The 14,440-nt window shown below is 47.5% G+C and overlaps 1 protein-coding gene across 1 annotated transcript; it reads right to left on the bottom strand.

Annotated features, from left to right (window-relative positions):
• Positions 1–1,246: 1,246 nt before the first annotated feature.
• COQ9 (coenzyme Q9) lies at positions 1,247–14,428 on the bottom strand. The gene is made up of 9 exons (XM_059905070.1): positions 14,318–14,428; positions 11,869–12,037; positions 10,561–10,696; positions 5,559–5,701; positions 5,214–5,298; positions 4,045–4,149; positions 2,614–2,769; positions 2,260–2,313; positions 1,247–1,951 (listed from the first exon to the last, which is right to left on the bottom strand). Exons 1-9 carry the CDS (start codon positions 14,385–14,387, stop codon positions 1,916–1,918), a joined length of 954 nt encoding a protein of 317 aa, XP_059761053.1. The 5' UTR covers positions 14,388–14,428; the 3' UTR covers positions 1,247–1,915.
• Positions 14,429–14,440: the final 12 nt, after the last annotated feature.

The raw sequence follows: 14,440 nt of genomic DNA, 5'->3' as shown, positions 1-14,440 counted from the left end.
ACAGCCTAGAGAGAGGTTAGAGTGGGCTTCAAAAAGGTGGCAGCAGCTTTTTTTTTTTTTTTTGGCCGAGCCGTGTGGCTTGTGGGATCTTAGTTCCCCAACCAGGGATCGAACCCATGCCCCCTGCAGTGGAAGCGCAGAGTCCTAACCACTGGACCGCCAGGGAATTCCCAGGTGGCAGCAGCTTATACAGAGAAGCCCTAAAATACAACTTGGCAGGGGACAACATTTAGCAGGCAGAAGAAGAGCAATCAGAGGAGATGAGGAGGAGATTGCTTTAGCAAGGAGTGACACCTCCTCCTGAGACAGAGGGGAAGAGCACTGAGGGGGCCCTTGCTACACAGCCTGTGTCATCTCAGTAAATTAAGAATTAAAGTAGTCTTCTGAGTGTGAGACAGATGCTATAAAGGAGAGAATGGAATGAAATTTGGAATAGCTACTGCAGGGAACTTGACAGGATGTCGAGGTAAAAGAATCAGAGAGGTGCAGAAAGGGCCCAGAGGAAGGTACACAAGAAGAGACTGGAAATTCCTACTAGCTTGTTACTCCCCCCATCATTCAGTCTACTTGGGTAGGAGACAGCAAAGCAGAAGACAGATGCTGTGGGATGCTGTATGTACCAAAATGTTGAAGCTCTAACCCCTAATGTGAGGATATTTGGAAATGAGGGTCTTTGTGAGGTCATGAGGGTAGGACTCTCATGATGAGATTAGTGCCCTTATAAGAACAGGGAGAGACATCAGAGCGTGTTCTCTCTCTGCCACGTGAGAATATAGGGAGAAGGCGGTCATCTGCAAGTCAGGAAGAAAGTTCTAAGAACCAAGTTGGCTGGCACCTTGATCTTGGACTACCAGCTTCTAGAACTGTGCCATATTTCATCACAGCAGCCTGAGCAGACTAATAAAACAGAGTTAACCAGACTGAAAAAGGAAGCCCAGCCAGTGTAGAGGCTGAGAGAATTAGTAAAGCTAAAGACTGTGTCACTGAAATAGTTAGTGACAGACAGGAGTCAAAGGAGCTAATGGTGAGGGGGAAAAGGCCCCTGCCACCCACATTTTACTGATGGGAAGCCTGGGTCCACAGATGCAGAGCTGTCCTAACTGCCCAGTAGTATTAGGCAGCACCAGGACCAGAACTCAGGTCTCCTGGCTGCTAGTTTCAAGCCTTTTCCACAACACTGTTGTCTCACTCTGGCATCTTGGATACCTGCCATGGTCTATATGGAAACTACCTACACGACAGGAAATTGCTTCAAACATATTTATTATAATTTTTACAGACTCTAGGTTCACTAATAATCCTGCAACGCGTGCTGGTGTAACTTGACACAGGGCCTGGAATCACACCTCTGGCCTGGCTGGGCACCACCGTCCAGCACGCACCTGTCTCAGGTGAGGCAGCTTGCAAGGGGGTTTCCAGTGCAGCATCTCAGGACACCAGAGAAGGAAAGGGCAGCATGGTTCCCTCTGGGTGCACAGGCCTGTGCTGTGCTGTGGAAGAGCTGCCACCTGGGGTGGCTTCAGACCCTGACTCTGACCTGGGAGCCCCAGAGAGCATTTCTAGGCACGTTAAGACATGATCAAGGTGCCTGAGAGACCAGGACAGGGGTGTGCTGGGTTTCTGTGGCTTGAATGCTTGATTGAGCGCTGCATTTTTAATCACACAGCTGCAATGCAGAAAGGCATCAGGAGGTCTGGCCCGGTGTTAGGAACTGAAAAAGTGGCCCAACCCTGGGCTACAACTGTATCTATCCTCCAGTGCCCTGTGGTTTCCAGGTGGTTGTGGTAGTGTGTAGAGTCCTTCGGTGTTCTCTCGTTAACACCCTGTTTCACGGATGGCACCTCATACGTTTCAAAGCCCTTTAAATATATCCTCGGGTTTTCTTCTGGGCACTCTAGCTTACACCCCTTCTTGCTCACCGGCGCTGGTTTAGACCTGTCAAATTCTTGAGCTGACAAAGGGATGGAAACAGAGAGTGATGAGACCTTGCCCTGACCCTAGGACTCCAATGGGAAAGACTGAGATTTCCAAGGCAGCATGTGTGGCTATGATGCAGAGATCTGACATACCAGGGTCCCGGGAGTGAGCACTGTTTCCTGATGCCAGTAAAAAATAGAAGTGGGGTGCTTGGGATCTAGAGATCGGGACTGAACCACTGTCAGTCTTATTATTAGCTTTCCAGTTTAAGGCTACAAAACTACTTGGGGTCAGTGACACACGTGAGAATGGCTGGGCAGGGATGAGCTGGGCAGTACTCACTGTCACCGCTGCGCCCATGAGTCCTTGCACCAGTGCCTCTCCGGTGGACTTTACCTAGAAGGAGTCAGAGTCAGGTTCTCTCAGGCCCCCACCACTAGCTCGAAGGTGAGACAGGTAGGACACATCAGTAGGCCTATTAGCCCCGACAGGTAGAGTCAAGAAGGCTCTGTGTACTGGAGGAAGAGCCTATGGACAACACAATCACAAACGGGCCAAGTGTGGCTTTCAGGGAAGGCCCTGGGGACTGTCAGCTGAAGTCAAAGGGGAGCAAGAGAACAGACAGGTGACCAGTGCGGCCCAAGGAAGACAGTGTGCCTAGTGAGGAGGCTTCCCAAACGCCGAGCCCCCAGCTACCTGCTTGGCAGTGTGGCCCATGTTCATTGCGTCGTTAATTCGGTTTTCCAGGAAGTGCCAAGTGTCCTCAAAGTCCGGGGAGGAGTCCTGCATCATCACCAGCTCTGTCGTGCTGTAGATGCCAGCCAACGCTGCTCGGCGGGTGTACCAGTTAAACTGCAAAGAAACCCATCAGGGAGGTGGGTCACCACTATTGCTGCAGGTTGGGGGAAGTCTGGGTAGTTCCTACCCAAAGCCACTGGCACTCCTGGGCTTCCTCCTGATTTCCTCTTTTCCTCACAGATACACATGGCCCTCTAGACAAGACTGCTGTTCCCAAACTAGGCTGGGTATCAGAATCACCTGGGAGATTAAACATGCAAGCTATGGGGCCCAACTTCTTAGAGTTTAGAGTCAGGAGGTCTGAAATAAGTGCCAGGATCTGGATGTTTAATAAGCACCCCACGTGATTTTGCTACATCCACTCGGCTTTGGAAACGCCAGTGAAAAGCCTAAGTCTCAGGACATCTAAGTTCCAGGGAGGCTCTGTGGTCAGGCACTCATGACCAAACCTTTGTGAGTTCATCAGTGAGGTGAGGGCTGAGACAGCATCACGGACAGACTGGAATACCTGGTAAGAGCTGAGAGTTCAAGTCCTTCAGCAACTTCTGACTGTCCTGGCGAACCACTCTTTAGAGCACTAGCTCGGCTGCTTTTTGTGTTTTATCCCTCTGATTTCTCAGCTTTCTAATTTCATTTTCCTATCATCTCTGTTGGTGGTATATTCCCACACGATGGAAGTTTATTAAAGCACTTTGTTAGAACTGTGGTGGGAGCATCTTTTTGCCTCCCATCCTGGATTCCACAAAGTACCATCACACATTAATTTCTTTTATGAAGGTATATATATATATATTTTTAATTTCCTACCAGAAATATGATAGCATTAACAAGTCAGATTCTTTCCTGGTGCCTGTTTAAAGACTTATTGATCTCTTAGCAAAGCAGGCCAACATGGGCTACAGGGAGAGAGTTTCTTTTTAAAGCAATGAGTGTCTCCATGGCATTCTTTTTTTTTTTTTTAAATCAGTCTCATAAAAGACACACACTGAGAAAGTCTGCTACAGAATCTAAATCACAGAAGACTGAGGGGGAAATGATTATAAAATGGCAATCCAATCACAAGGCCCTCTGATGCCTTGTCACCAGTCTAGGGGGGGAAGGAATACCGATGGTTCATGGCTACAGCACTGGTCCCTGAATGAAGATGACCTACATCCCACTGTGGCTTGTTGAGGGACCCTCCTCATACCTTAGCCTCTCCTCTCCAAGATGGGAATGACACTGTAGTCCCGTGAAGGGATTTGTTATCAAAGAAATTTCACAAACTTCCTGAGGAAATGCTTAATCCAAGCCTTCCCAGTAGCCTGTGGGCCTGCAGAGAGCACTCACGTCAGTGGACTGGTCCCCAGCGTAATGCCACATGTCATCCACCATGCTGGTGAGTAGGCTCAGGCTGGGCGGGATGTTGTGAGGGAGCAGGAGGATGCTGAGGGCCTGCGGAGAGATGACAGAGGAGCGGTACTGCACACCGGTACCAGCAGCGCTTAGGTGGCTGGTGCCTCACCTCTCTGTGGAGGTGCGTAAGGGGGCCTGCCCAGCCCGCATTCTGAGACTCACCATCTCCACCCACTCGTGTGAGCTCCTGGCGTCTAATGCTCCCGACTACAGCTCATGGGAGCCGGGGCAGATCCGACCCTCAGCTGACCCAATCAGATTCTCAATCCCTAGCACGTGGACTTGGGAATGCAGACAGCCAGGTCTAGACTGGTGTCTTTGAGTACTGAGAGCACCCCATTCTGTAACATGGAGAAAGCAGCAGGGATAGTTGGGGAGTCTGGGGGCGGAATGCGAGGTGGAATGGGTCAAGCTGGAGATCTGGAAATCAAGCGTGGTGAGCATGGGCAGGGGACGGGACTTGACTCTGGACTGTACTCCCTCACAGCCGGCCCACAGCTGAAATTACATGCTCAACCGTCTCCCAGCTGGACAGAGGATGCTAGGTGATCCATGGGCCCTCTCAGTGCTGATGTGCTTTGAGTTTCTTAACTGAGAGAATGGCCTGCACTGTGACACACTTTGAAACAGGAGAAAAGGACCTTTAGAAAAGGGGGGTGGGAAGCCCTTGGAATGAATACTCCAATTCTCTAAGCATCACACTGACATACTGAAAAGAAGTCCCAGTTCCCTGAGATCTAGAATGTGACAAGCCTGTTAAAGATGATGGCCAGTAAAATCTTCTGACTTTTCTAATCCCCTTCATGGATTCCTCCTCACTGAAGACCTGGTGGCACACTCGGGCCACTAAGACCCCACCCAGGACGTGATCTAGGACCCACGCCACCCACGTTTCCAGGAACTGAGACACAGATGGCTCAGAGGTCCTCTCTCTGGCTCTCGCAAATCTGAAACCTAGCTCTACCAAGTGCACTGAGAATCCCGAGTTTTGTGGAGATGAATGAGCTAACTTCTGAACAGTGTGCCAGACCCTCCAAGTGAAGGTGCTGAGGATCATAAACACGAATACTTTATGCCCTGGGGCCTGGATATGGACTCTGTACCCGAGGCCAGTGCTCAATGTACGGGATCAGCATTCTCAGTCTGGTTTCCACAGCGTCCCTCAGGAACTGGTCTGTTTTCCTCTTCCTGGAAGAGGGAAAAGAAAACAGTGTGTCTCTGGATCAAAGGCATGGGCTCGGTGCTACACTGTTTACTCAGCCCTAGTGCGGAGGGCCCCACCAGCTCCTGATGAGACAGGCAGATGCATTTCAGTCCCATCAGAGCAGCAGGGCTGCTCAGTGCTACTCTCTTGGCTCCGCTTGGATTGGCCTCCTGGGGACAGCTGGTGGCGCCTAAGCTCCTTGAACCTTAGCTGCCACCCCGAGCAGTGATGCCATGGGACTTACTCTGCCTGGCCCAGCTGTACCAGCTTCTGCTCCTCTTCCAGCACACGGGTGAGCCGAGCGTTGCACTGGGTCACAAAATGCAGTATCAGTTCACTGCCATCATTCCCAAACATGTTGGCAGCCGCACTGGAGAGACCCAGAGACTACAAAGGGGGAGAGGGAAAACAGGAAAGTGGCGGGCAGGTGGAGCGGACATCTGCCGCCTGTTCATCACTAGTGCCTCTTCTTCTAGTAACAGCAGCTTGGTTCTCAGTGGGACACCCCACTCTTCATTCTTGTCCGTGTGATCTGGGAGAAGCTGACCACCAGTCCCTCCACACTCCATCAAGCCCCTGGGTGTGATGCAAAGCAGGGGATCCAGACCTAGATAAGGGGAGTTCACAGCAACTAGTTCAGGAACGTGCACGTGACCAAATCCAGCCCTACGAGGCCGCCTCCACACTTTTGCTAGTACCGATGGGAAAGAAGTACCCTCTTTCCTCTGGGGCTGCTGAGCCATTTTTAGTCCTGCATGGGAAGCCCCTGCTGAGAATGAAGCTCACAGAGAGGAAAGCAAAGCAGATATGCTGTAGAGACAGTTCCCAGCAGCAACAATCTAAGAACACCGAGCCAGAGCTACTTCCAGACTTTTCTGTTATTAAATGAGCCAAACACTCCCTTTCTTGCTTGAGCCAGTTGAGTTCGAGTTCTGACACTTGTAACCTAGAGTTGTAACTATTATAAAAAGGGGCTTGGGAAGAGCGCTCATAACTCTCTTCTTCACCAACTCACTTAACCTAAGTCTCTTGGAAAGTAGGTCTCTCAGTTGTTTAAAAAAAAAAGCCTCACAAACTTTTTTATTTTTTTTTGCCACACCACAGCATGTGGGATCTTAGTTTCCCAACCAGGGATCCAACCCGCGTCCCCTGCATTGGAAACGCGGAATCTTAACCACTGGACTGCCAGGAAAGTCCCTCACAAACTTTTCCTAATGAGTTGTCAAAGAGTTAACAAAGCCACAGAGATCCTTTACTATTCCTCACATACAGGACTCATTGAGCAGCTACTGGAGGGAGAACCCCGATGGCAGCAGGGACAGAGGGCAGAAAAGGAACCAAAAAAACCATTAACTCTAAATTCCCACCGTTGGGAAAGTGCCTCTCTTTTGGTGGAAGTACACAGCCTTTTTGGAGGGCAGTTTGGCAATATTCACCTCAACATCAGAGCCGCAGGAGCACCAGTACTAAGGGTGACTGCGTGCTCCCTGTGTGCCTGGTGCCTGGCTGAGCGCATTATATACACGATCTTGCTGCAGCCCCACAGCAACGCCAGCAGGTGGGTATTACCATCATCCACATATTACAGAAACCGAGGCTTAAAGCTCTTAAGCACCAGGCTATACTGCCTCTAACATGCATGTAACAGGAACCTCGAAAATATACACACTCCCTGAGCTCTTGTCTCTTAGCTCCAAACCTGCCCTTCCAACCTCAGCTTTGTGACGCAGGGGCTGGGGCTCTGCAAGCCACACTTCTGGCCCCAGGTTAGCTCCGCCGATAGGGTCTCTAGAGGGAGACTGCAAGGCTGGAGGAGGAGGAAGGGCCTGGCTTCCTCGCAGTTTACTTCCTGTCCGCTACTGGTCTGCGTGAGCAGCGCCCTCCTTCACCACGGCAGCAGTTCTGTCCAGTGGCAGCAGCTGAACCCAGTCTGCAGTATTCTCAACAGGTGCAGACCCAGTTTCATCGAGCCACCATCCTCTCCCTGCCCTCCCAACCGCTCCGCCATTTCCCCAACCCCAGAGGTCAAGTGCCAGCCCCAGGGGACCCTTCCTCCAAGGTCAGCGACACCAGCACCCGCCGAGGAGCGCCTCCTCCCAAGAGGTCGGAGTTTCACCTTCACAGGGACTCTCCTTCAAGCTCCTAGTTGTAATCATTCCGACTCTTCCCTTTGTTTCCTTAGCCCTGGGGATGAGAGCGCCTCCCTGCAGGTGCTACCTCTACGATACCTTAGTGTTCTTTTTATCCTTTCAGTTAGCTGGTTACCAATTTCGCATCTAGTTAACAATTCTTTGTGTTAAATTCTCTCTATTCGAGTAACTGGTGTGATTTCTTCTGATTGATGCACTCCCTGAAAGACCAACTCCACTTCTCAGAATCTGTCCTAAAGAAACCAACCAGAAATGTACTTAAATCTGTCGTACAAATAGGTTTATAATATTAAAAAAATTGGAAACAACCCAAATGTTTATCAATTGAGCTCAAGTAAATGCAATAGGTATTATGCAGCCATATGAATGGAGATATGCAGAGTGAAAAAAGCATATGAAAAAGAGTGAAAAAGTTAATCATAGAATATTCAGTAGAATCAGATTTTCCCAAACAATCCTGTTACATTTCTGTCCTCTCCTGGTTGCACACCTTTCTGTAATAATTCTCTCAAACCTTCTCTGCTGCCTCCGAACCTCTGTCTCCTCCCACTGTTTCCTAACTTCAGGATCAGGAGACAACCACAGCTACGTCACAGAGAAAACAGAAGCCATCCCCTGGGAACTCCTTAAAGGTTCTTCTAGAAACTAAGCCTGCAGCTGTCTTCTCCAACTTTGCCCCTAATGCATCGAAGGCTAGTCTTTCCACCTGTTTCCCGGATTTCATAATCCTTGCCTTCAAGGAACCTCACGTTTTTTATTTTGCCAGTTTCTCTTGTATCTTCACCGTCACCGGTGTTTCTGTGCCCTCCTGCCAGTATTCAAACATGCTCAAACTTCCAGCCCACTTCCCCTGCTTAGTATACTAGCTCTCTTCTCCCCCTCGCAGCCAAACGCCTCTGCACTTCCTTACCTCTACTCACTCCTCGACCCACCCGTTATTTCGGACCTGCACTCCTTTCAAACAGCTGCCGCTGCAGTCACCGACGCCTAGTTGCCTCATCCACATTCTCCTGCTTTGCCTCCAGCGCAGGCTCCTCTACCTCAGTCTTCTTTGCCACCCCACCCTGCTCCACCCCACCCTTAAATGTCAGTGGTCCCTGAGGACCTAGACTCCTCTCTCTTTTCACATGACACTCTAGGCACATTCATGCCACCCTAGGCAATCTCACTCACTCCCATGGTTTAATGACCACATACATATGTGGATTATGCCCCAACATATACTCCAGTCCGGGCAGCTCCTCCAGTTTCAGGCCTGTATGCTGAGGTCCCCCATTGGCCGACCCAAAGACCCCTCATATTCAACAAAGCTCAAGACTGTACCCATGGGCCTTCCTCAAACCTGGCTCTTCAGTGGCCTTAATCTAAGAAAACGGCACCACCACGTACCCACGCATGCAAACCGGCATGCAGCTCTGGTGGCATTTTGTCACTCCCTCCTACGTCATTCTCTCACCAAATCTACCCACTTGTCTCCACATTCACTGCCACTGCTCTAGGTCAGAAAGCCCTCATCTCTCCTGGATGACGAGCAGCAGCTCCCAGTGACTCTCTGACTCCAGTACATTTTCATCCAGCAGCCAAAGTGATGGTTTTGAAATGTCAAATTGAATTCTATATCTCCAATTATTCTTAGAATAAAAGAAAGCCTAACTCTTCAACATGACCTTTGGACGTTGCCTGATGTGGCCTCAACTGACCCTTCCCCAGCCTCACTCAGCTCGGATCTCTTCCTCACTCTCGGCATGATGGTTTTCTTCGGTTCCTCTAATGTGCAGGCTTCTTTCCACTCTGCACATGCTGTGTCTCTGTCTGGACTTGTCCATCCCCCACCCCACCAAATCAGGTAAAGCCTTCTCATTCCTCAGCTCTCAGTTCCAAAGCCTTTCCTCACCACGTCCTCACCCCACCCCGAGTTAGATTCAGTCCCTCCACTGCATGTCACAATAGCACCTTTTCCTGATAGCCCTTACCACATTTTATAAATATGTATTTGTATATATTTGATTAATGTCACCAGACTGGAAGTTCAACAAGGGCAGAACTTTGCCCATCCTGACTACTATGATGCCCCTAGGACCTAGCACACTCTCTGTTCAATAAATATTTAAAGAGTGAACGATTAATAAATGAAAGGTTTTCTTTTTTCTAATTTGAAAGATCAAAATGTTGATCTTTGTTATCACAGACAATTTTTAAGTTCTTTTTTATACCTGTTTGTATTGTTCAAAGCTTTCACAGTGAGCACACAGTGGAATCATATAGTATACACATTTCACTTACGTGACTTCTGTTACCATATGTGCTCTTGGGAGAGTGAGAGAAGACAAGAGAAATAACAGTTAAATTTAAATAAAGCAGCAAAGTTGCCCACTGTCCCATTTCAGGAGCAGATATCTCACGTGCTTGGGGTGGGAGATGTGAATCTGCAATTCCATCAGTCTCCATCCTCACAGACCTTTCATAGGATGGTATGTGGCTACGCTTGATGATTCTGCACAACGAGGCCTCAACATGAGCCTATGGCTTAATCTAAAGGAGCAGGCTGCTCCACTGCAGGAGGAAACACTGATTATTAGACTTACATAGAAAAATGAGGTGTGCTGGTCTCCAAGGTGGTGCCTTCTTGGGAGTTTTCAAACACCACATTTTGTCAATTCTAGGATCTCCATTTTTTTTTCATTTTAAACAATCAGTGTGAATCATAAATTGATGATGCATCATAGTTTAACAGACAGCCTTTTTCTTTTTTAGTGATGCATAAAATAAGGGTGCTTCTTACAACCAATGGCATCTTAGAGTCAATGAAATATGGCAGTTTTGATCATAGGCAATTCTTGCCTAATGAGCTGCCTTTAGAACCTAACTCCCAAGAACTAACTCCATGGTATATTCTTTTTATATTAAAAAATAATTAAAAAATAAAGCCATTTCTACCCTATTGGGGAAAAACAAACAAAACAAAACCAGAAAATCTTATAGCAGTGAGGAGCTCTGGGGCTCTGCACTGGGCTGGAAGAAAGCCCTCTGCTCTGGCTGCTGTGATTCCCTCCTGGCTGATCTTGGTCAGGCTGCCCCGCCCGCACCCATACCCACCTTGGCTCCTTCTGCAATTGCCTCTGCTGTCCACCCATGGGCGGGCACAAACTCCAGCGCTGCCGTCAGGATGCGGTGCTGCAGCTGCTCCTCGCTCTCGTAGTCCTCCTCCTCCTCACCGCCCTGGTCTGTGTACCTGAGGCCCAAATGCAAGAGAGGCATGGGCACAGAGCCCGGCACACCTCACCTCACCGCCTGCTGCCTGGCATGCAACATGTGCCGGGCCAGAAACCGCAGGTTCTGTGCCTCCTCTCAGCACATGCTGAGAGGACATTTACTTATGTGTCAGTATCAGTGTTTGAATGCCTACAGAGCAAAAATCATATCATCCATCGCCTCCCATAGAGTCACTGAGAGAAAGGAACCATGAGCGAGGAGGTCAGGTGATAGGAAGGTACATGCTGTCCCAGCACCCTGGATTTCCCAGTGTATAGCCTTACCGCATTGTTTCTTTATCTGGATTTGTACCAAACTGTAACTCCATTGAGGACAGGGAAAACGGTTACATTATTCACAGGGCCTGGCACAAAGTAGATCCTCAAACAATATTTGTTGAATTGAAATGAAAACTACTTTCATTGGGAGACCAGAAAAATGACTGGGAACACTCTAATTTCAGAGCTAGAGGAACTTCTCAGTGGCAGGATTAAGTAAAGACGAAACATCTAATGGAGATATAAACTATTATTTCCTTTCTGGAGGGCAATTTGGCCTCACATGTGTAACGAAATGTAAAATGTGCATAGCCTTTGACTCAGTGCTCCCACTGCTGAGAGAACCATCTACTTTATCACATTATTTTTCATACCAGTGAAGGAAATCTAAATATCCATCAATAAAAGATAGGTCAAATAAATTTTGGTACTGCCATTTGCTGGAATACTATGCAACCATTAAAATAATATAGATTGTGAAATGACATCATAAACGTACTGTTGAGTGAAGAAACAGGTTCTAGAACAGCATGTATAGTGTACAGTGTAATTAATCGTTTATAACATATACAGGGTTATATATGAAATACATTAGAGAAAAGGATATTCACAAAAATGTTAGCAGAGTTATTTCTGGGTTTGTGATTTCTGATAATTTTTTTACTTTTGTGAACTTCTTTGTATGATTTAGAATGGTTTAGAATGTACAGGCACTGTTTTCATAAAACAAACAAACAACAGGTTCCTTTCAAAGATAAGGTTGAAAATGATGAAAGGTGTGACGGGAACAGAGAGCCTAGAGGAAGGAGAAGAACAGATTCATCCAAGCATGCAAAGTGGTCAGAAATGGGTGGACTGGGGTTCTACTGCCTACCTGGGGGGTGAACGAGAAGACTCCTGACTGGGTTCTTCGGTGCCCTGTGTCTCAGAATGTTGCTGAGAAAAAGAGGGGGGAGGTTGCTGCTTCTGCTGATCTGAAGACCTCAGTTGTGTAGCTGAAGCATGGAAGGCACGTGGCACCAGGGCTGGTCGGCAGCGGGACACTGAAAGAAACTGAGCTGGTCAGCCAGGGACACTCACCAGAGAAGACCCTTTAAGACCCAGAGTGGTATGAGGGATGGGGAGGAAGAAAAGCAGAGGAAAACCAGAACCAAGTGTTGGATCCCAGACAAAATTCTTGGGTAAACTGGGAACCTTTCGACATGATGTGGCAAAGCATGAACCAGGAAACGGAAGACCTGTCTTCTAGGCATGTTTCCATCATTTGTTAGCTGTGTGTTAATGGGTAAACCATTTCACCCCAATGAGCATGACTTTAAAATACGCAAATTAAGAGAAATAATCTCTACTTACTCAACGGGAGTGTTGTGAGGCCCAAACAAAAAAATGAAAGGACTTGAAAACATTATATATTTATATCTCATGGCAAGAGCACTGGACTAGAAATTAGAAGGTCTCAGTATTGACTCCCTAGTGGTTATGTGGTGTCTCTGTTTTCTCATCTGCAATATTGCAACACCCATTTACTTTAGGAAAGGGCTTTTGAAAAGTACAGTATTGTATTTCCTAAGCAAAGGCTCATATTACTTTTTTCTTTCCCAGCATTTTACTATAAAAAAAAAATCAAACATACAAGCAAGTGGAAAGAATTGTGGCATGAACACCTGTATATCCATCACACTCTTCATACATCAAGCCATCTTATTTATTTTTTTTGGCCACGTCACACAGCTTGTGGGATCTTAGTTCCCCAACCATGGATTGAACCTGGGCCTCGACAGTGAAAGCACCGAGTCCTAACCACTGGACCGTCAGGGAATTCCCCAATCCGTCTTATTTTTTTGATGCATTTGTTGCAGACTTCAGCATTCTTTATCTTGAAACATTTCAACATGCACGTCATTAACTAGAGTTCAATATTTATTGAATATTTACTGTTCTTTTATTGAGGTGATATTTACATTCAATGAAATGCACAAATCTTAAATGGGCCAATTCTGAGTTTTGACAAATGTATACACCTGCATAACTTGAACCCCTATCTAGAGATTAACATCACCCCAGAAAGTTCCCTCTTATTCCTTCCCAGTTATTCCCCACCCACACTATTCTGAATTTTTCATTCTAGTCTTGCCTGTCCTAGAATTTCATCTAAATAGAATCATACTGTGTGTCCTGTGTATGCATAAGACTTCTTTTGCTTAGAATATTTTTTAGATTGATTCATATTTCTGTGAAAATCAGGAGGTTGTTACTTTTTACTGCTGAGTAGCATTCCACTAAGAAACACTATTTTATTGAACACCTGGGCTGTTGGCTATTACAAAGGTGCTATGAATATACTTGTTCAAACCTTTTCGTGGACATTTTCCTTTCATTTCTGTTGAGTAAATACCTCGAAGTAGATTTTCTGGGTCATAGGCCTTACTTTTACTGAACATATTTAGTTTGGAGCTTTGTATAAAAACAACAAAACAGCACTTATTTTTTAAAAAATCTATGGACCAACTCAGGAAAAAAATGATTTTTAAAAGAAACAGCACGTATGTGTGAAAATATCAATTATTTTAGCATATGTACAGAAAAAAACGGACCAAATATTCATAAAACTTCTAAAAGGACCTGGGAGGTCCCAAAGCAGTATTGCAGAACCACTGCAGTCCACGAGAAGATTTTAGGTGAAATACAGGAGAATATTATTTCATTAGTTATATATTTATGTTAATATGTTAATTCATACGTTCTATTTGTGGAAGGTGACATTGGTTTTCCATTTATGGTAGTGCTATAAAGTTTCCTCTTTTAAGTAAACGTCTATATTTTTACGAAATCAGACGTATAAACAAAAATACTGACTATATGGTGGCAAAGGTGGTACGAGGATACTGAAGAATTACTGAAGAGGTGGGGAAATGACTGACTTGGGGAATAAGTAGACTAGGCGCTCTCTGTGTCTGTTTCCCGGGATCAGGGCCCAGGGACTTGACAATGGAGTTAAGAGACTGGGTACAAGTGTGCCAGTCTGCAACCGACCGAGCTGTGCGACCTTGGGCACCCACAGCCCTCTCTCGGGCTGCGTCAACTCCATGAAATGGGAGTGACAGGCTCTTCCCTGATGCTCTCGCTCCTCACAGGTCGAGAATGGGGTCAGAAGCCAGCCAGGCGGCCACTTCAAGCCCGAGGCGCCGGCGCGAGCCGCTATGCCCTTCACCTCACCTTGCTCTCGAGCCGCCACGAGGCTTCTTCCGCCCCTCACCCAGCCCAGGTCGGCTTCGCGCCCCCTCCCCTTCCCTCCCCGCTCCCGGGATCGGCCGCCCTCTCACCGGGGAGGCACCGCAGCTGCAGGAGCCTCCACCCCGCCCGGCCGAGCGCGCCAGACACCGTCGCTGCCATCTTGGAAGCGGGCAAGCTGCCTACGGCGACGCGCCGTGTAGCACCGAGTCAGC

The sequence above is a fragment of the Balaenoptera ricei genome, chromosome 19 (genome assembly GCF_028023285.1).
Source record: "Balaenoptera ricei isolate mBalRic1 chromosome 19, mBalRic1.hap2, whole genome shotgun sequence".
In the NCBI taxonomy this organism is placed as follows: Eukaryota; Metazoa; Chordata; class Mammalia; order Artiodactyla; family Balaenopteridae; genus Balaenoptera; species Balaenoptera ricei.
This window is presented reverse-complemented; position numbering and strand designations above follow the sequence as displayed.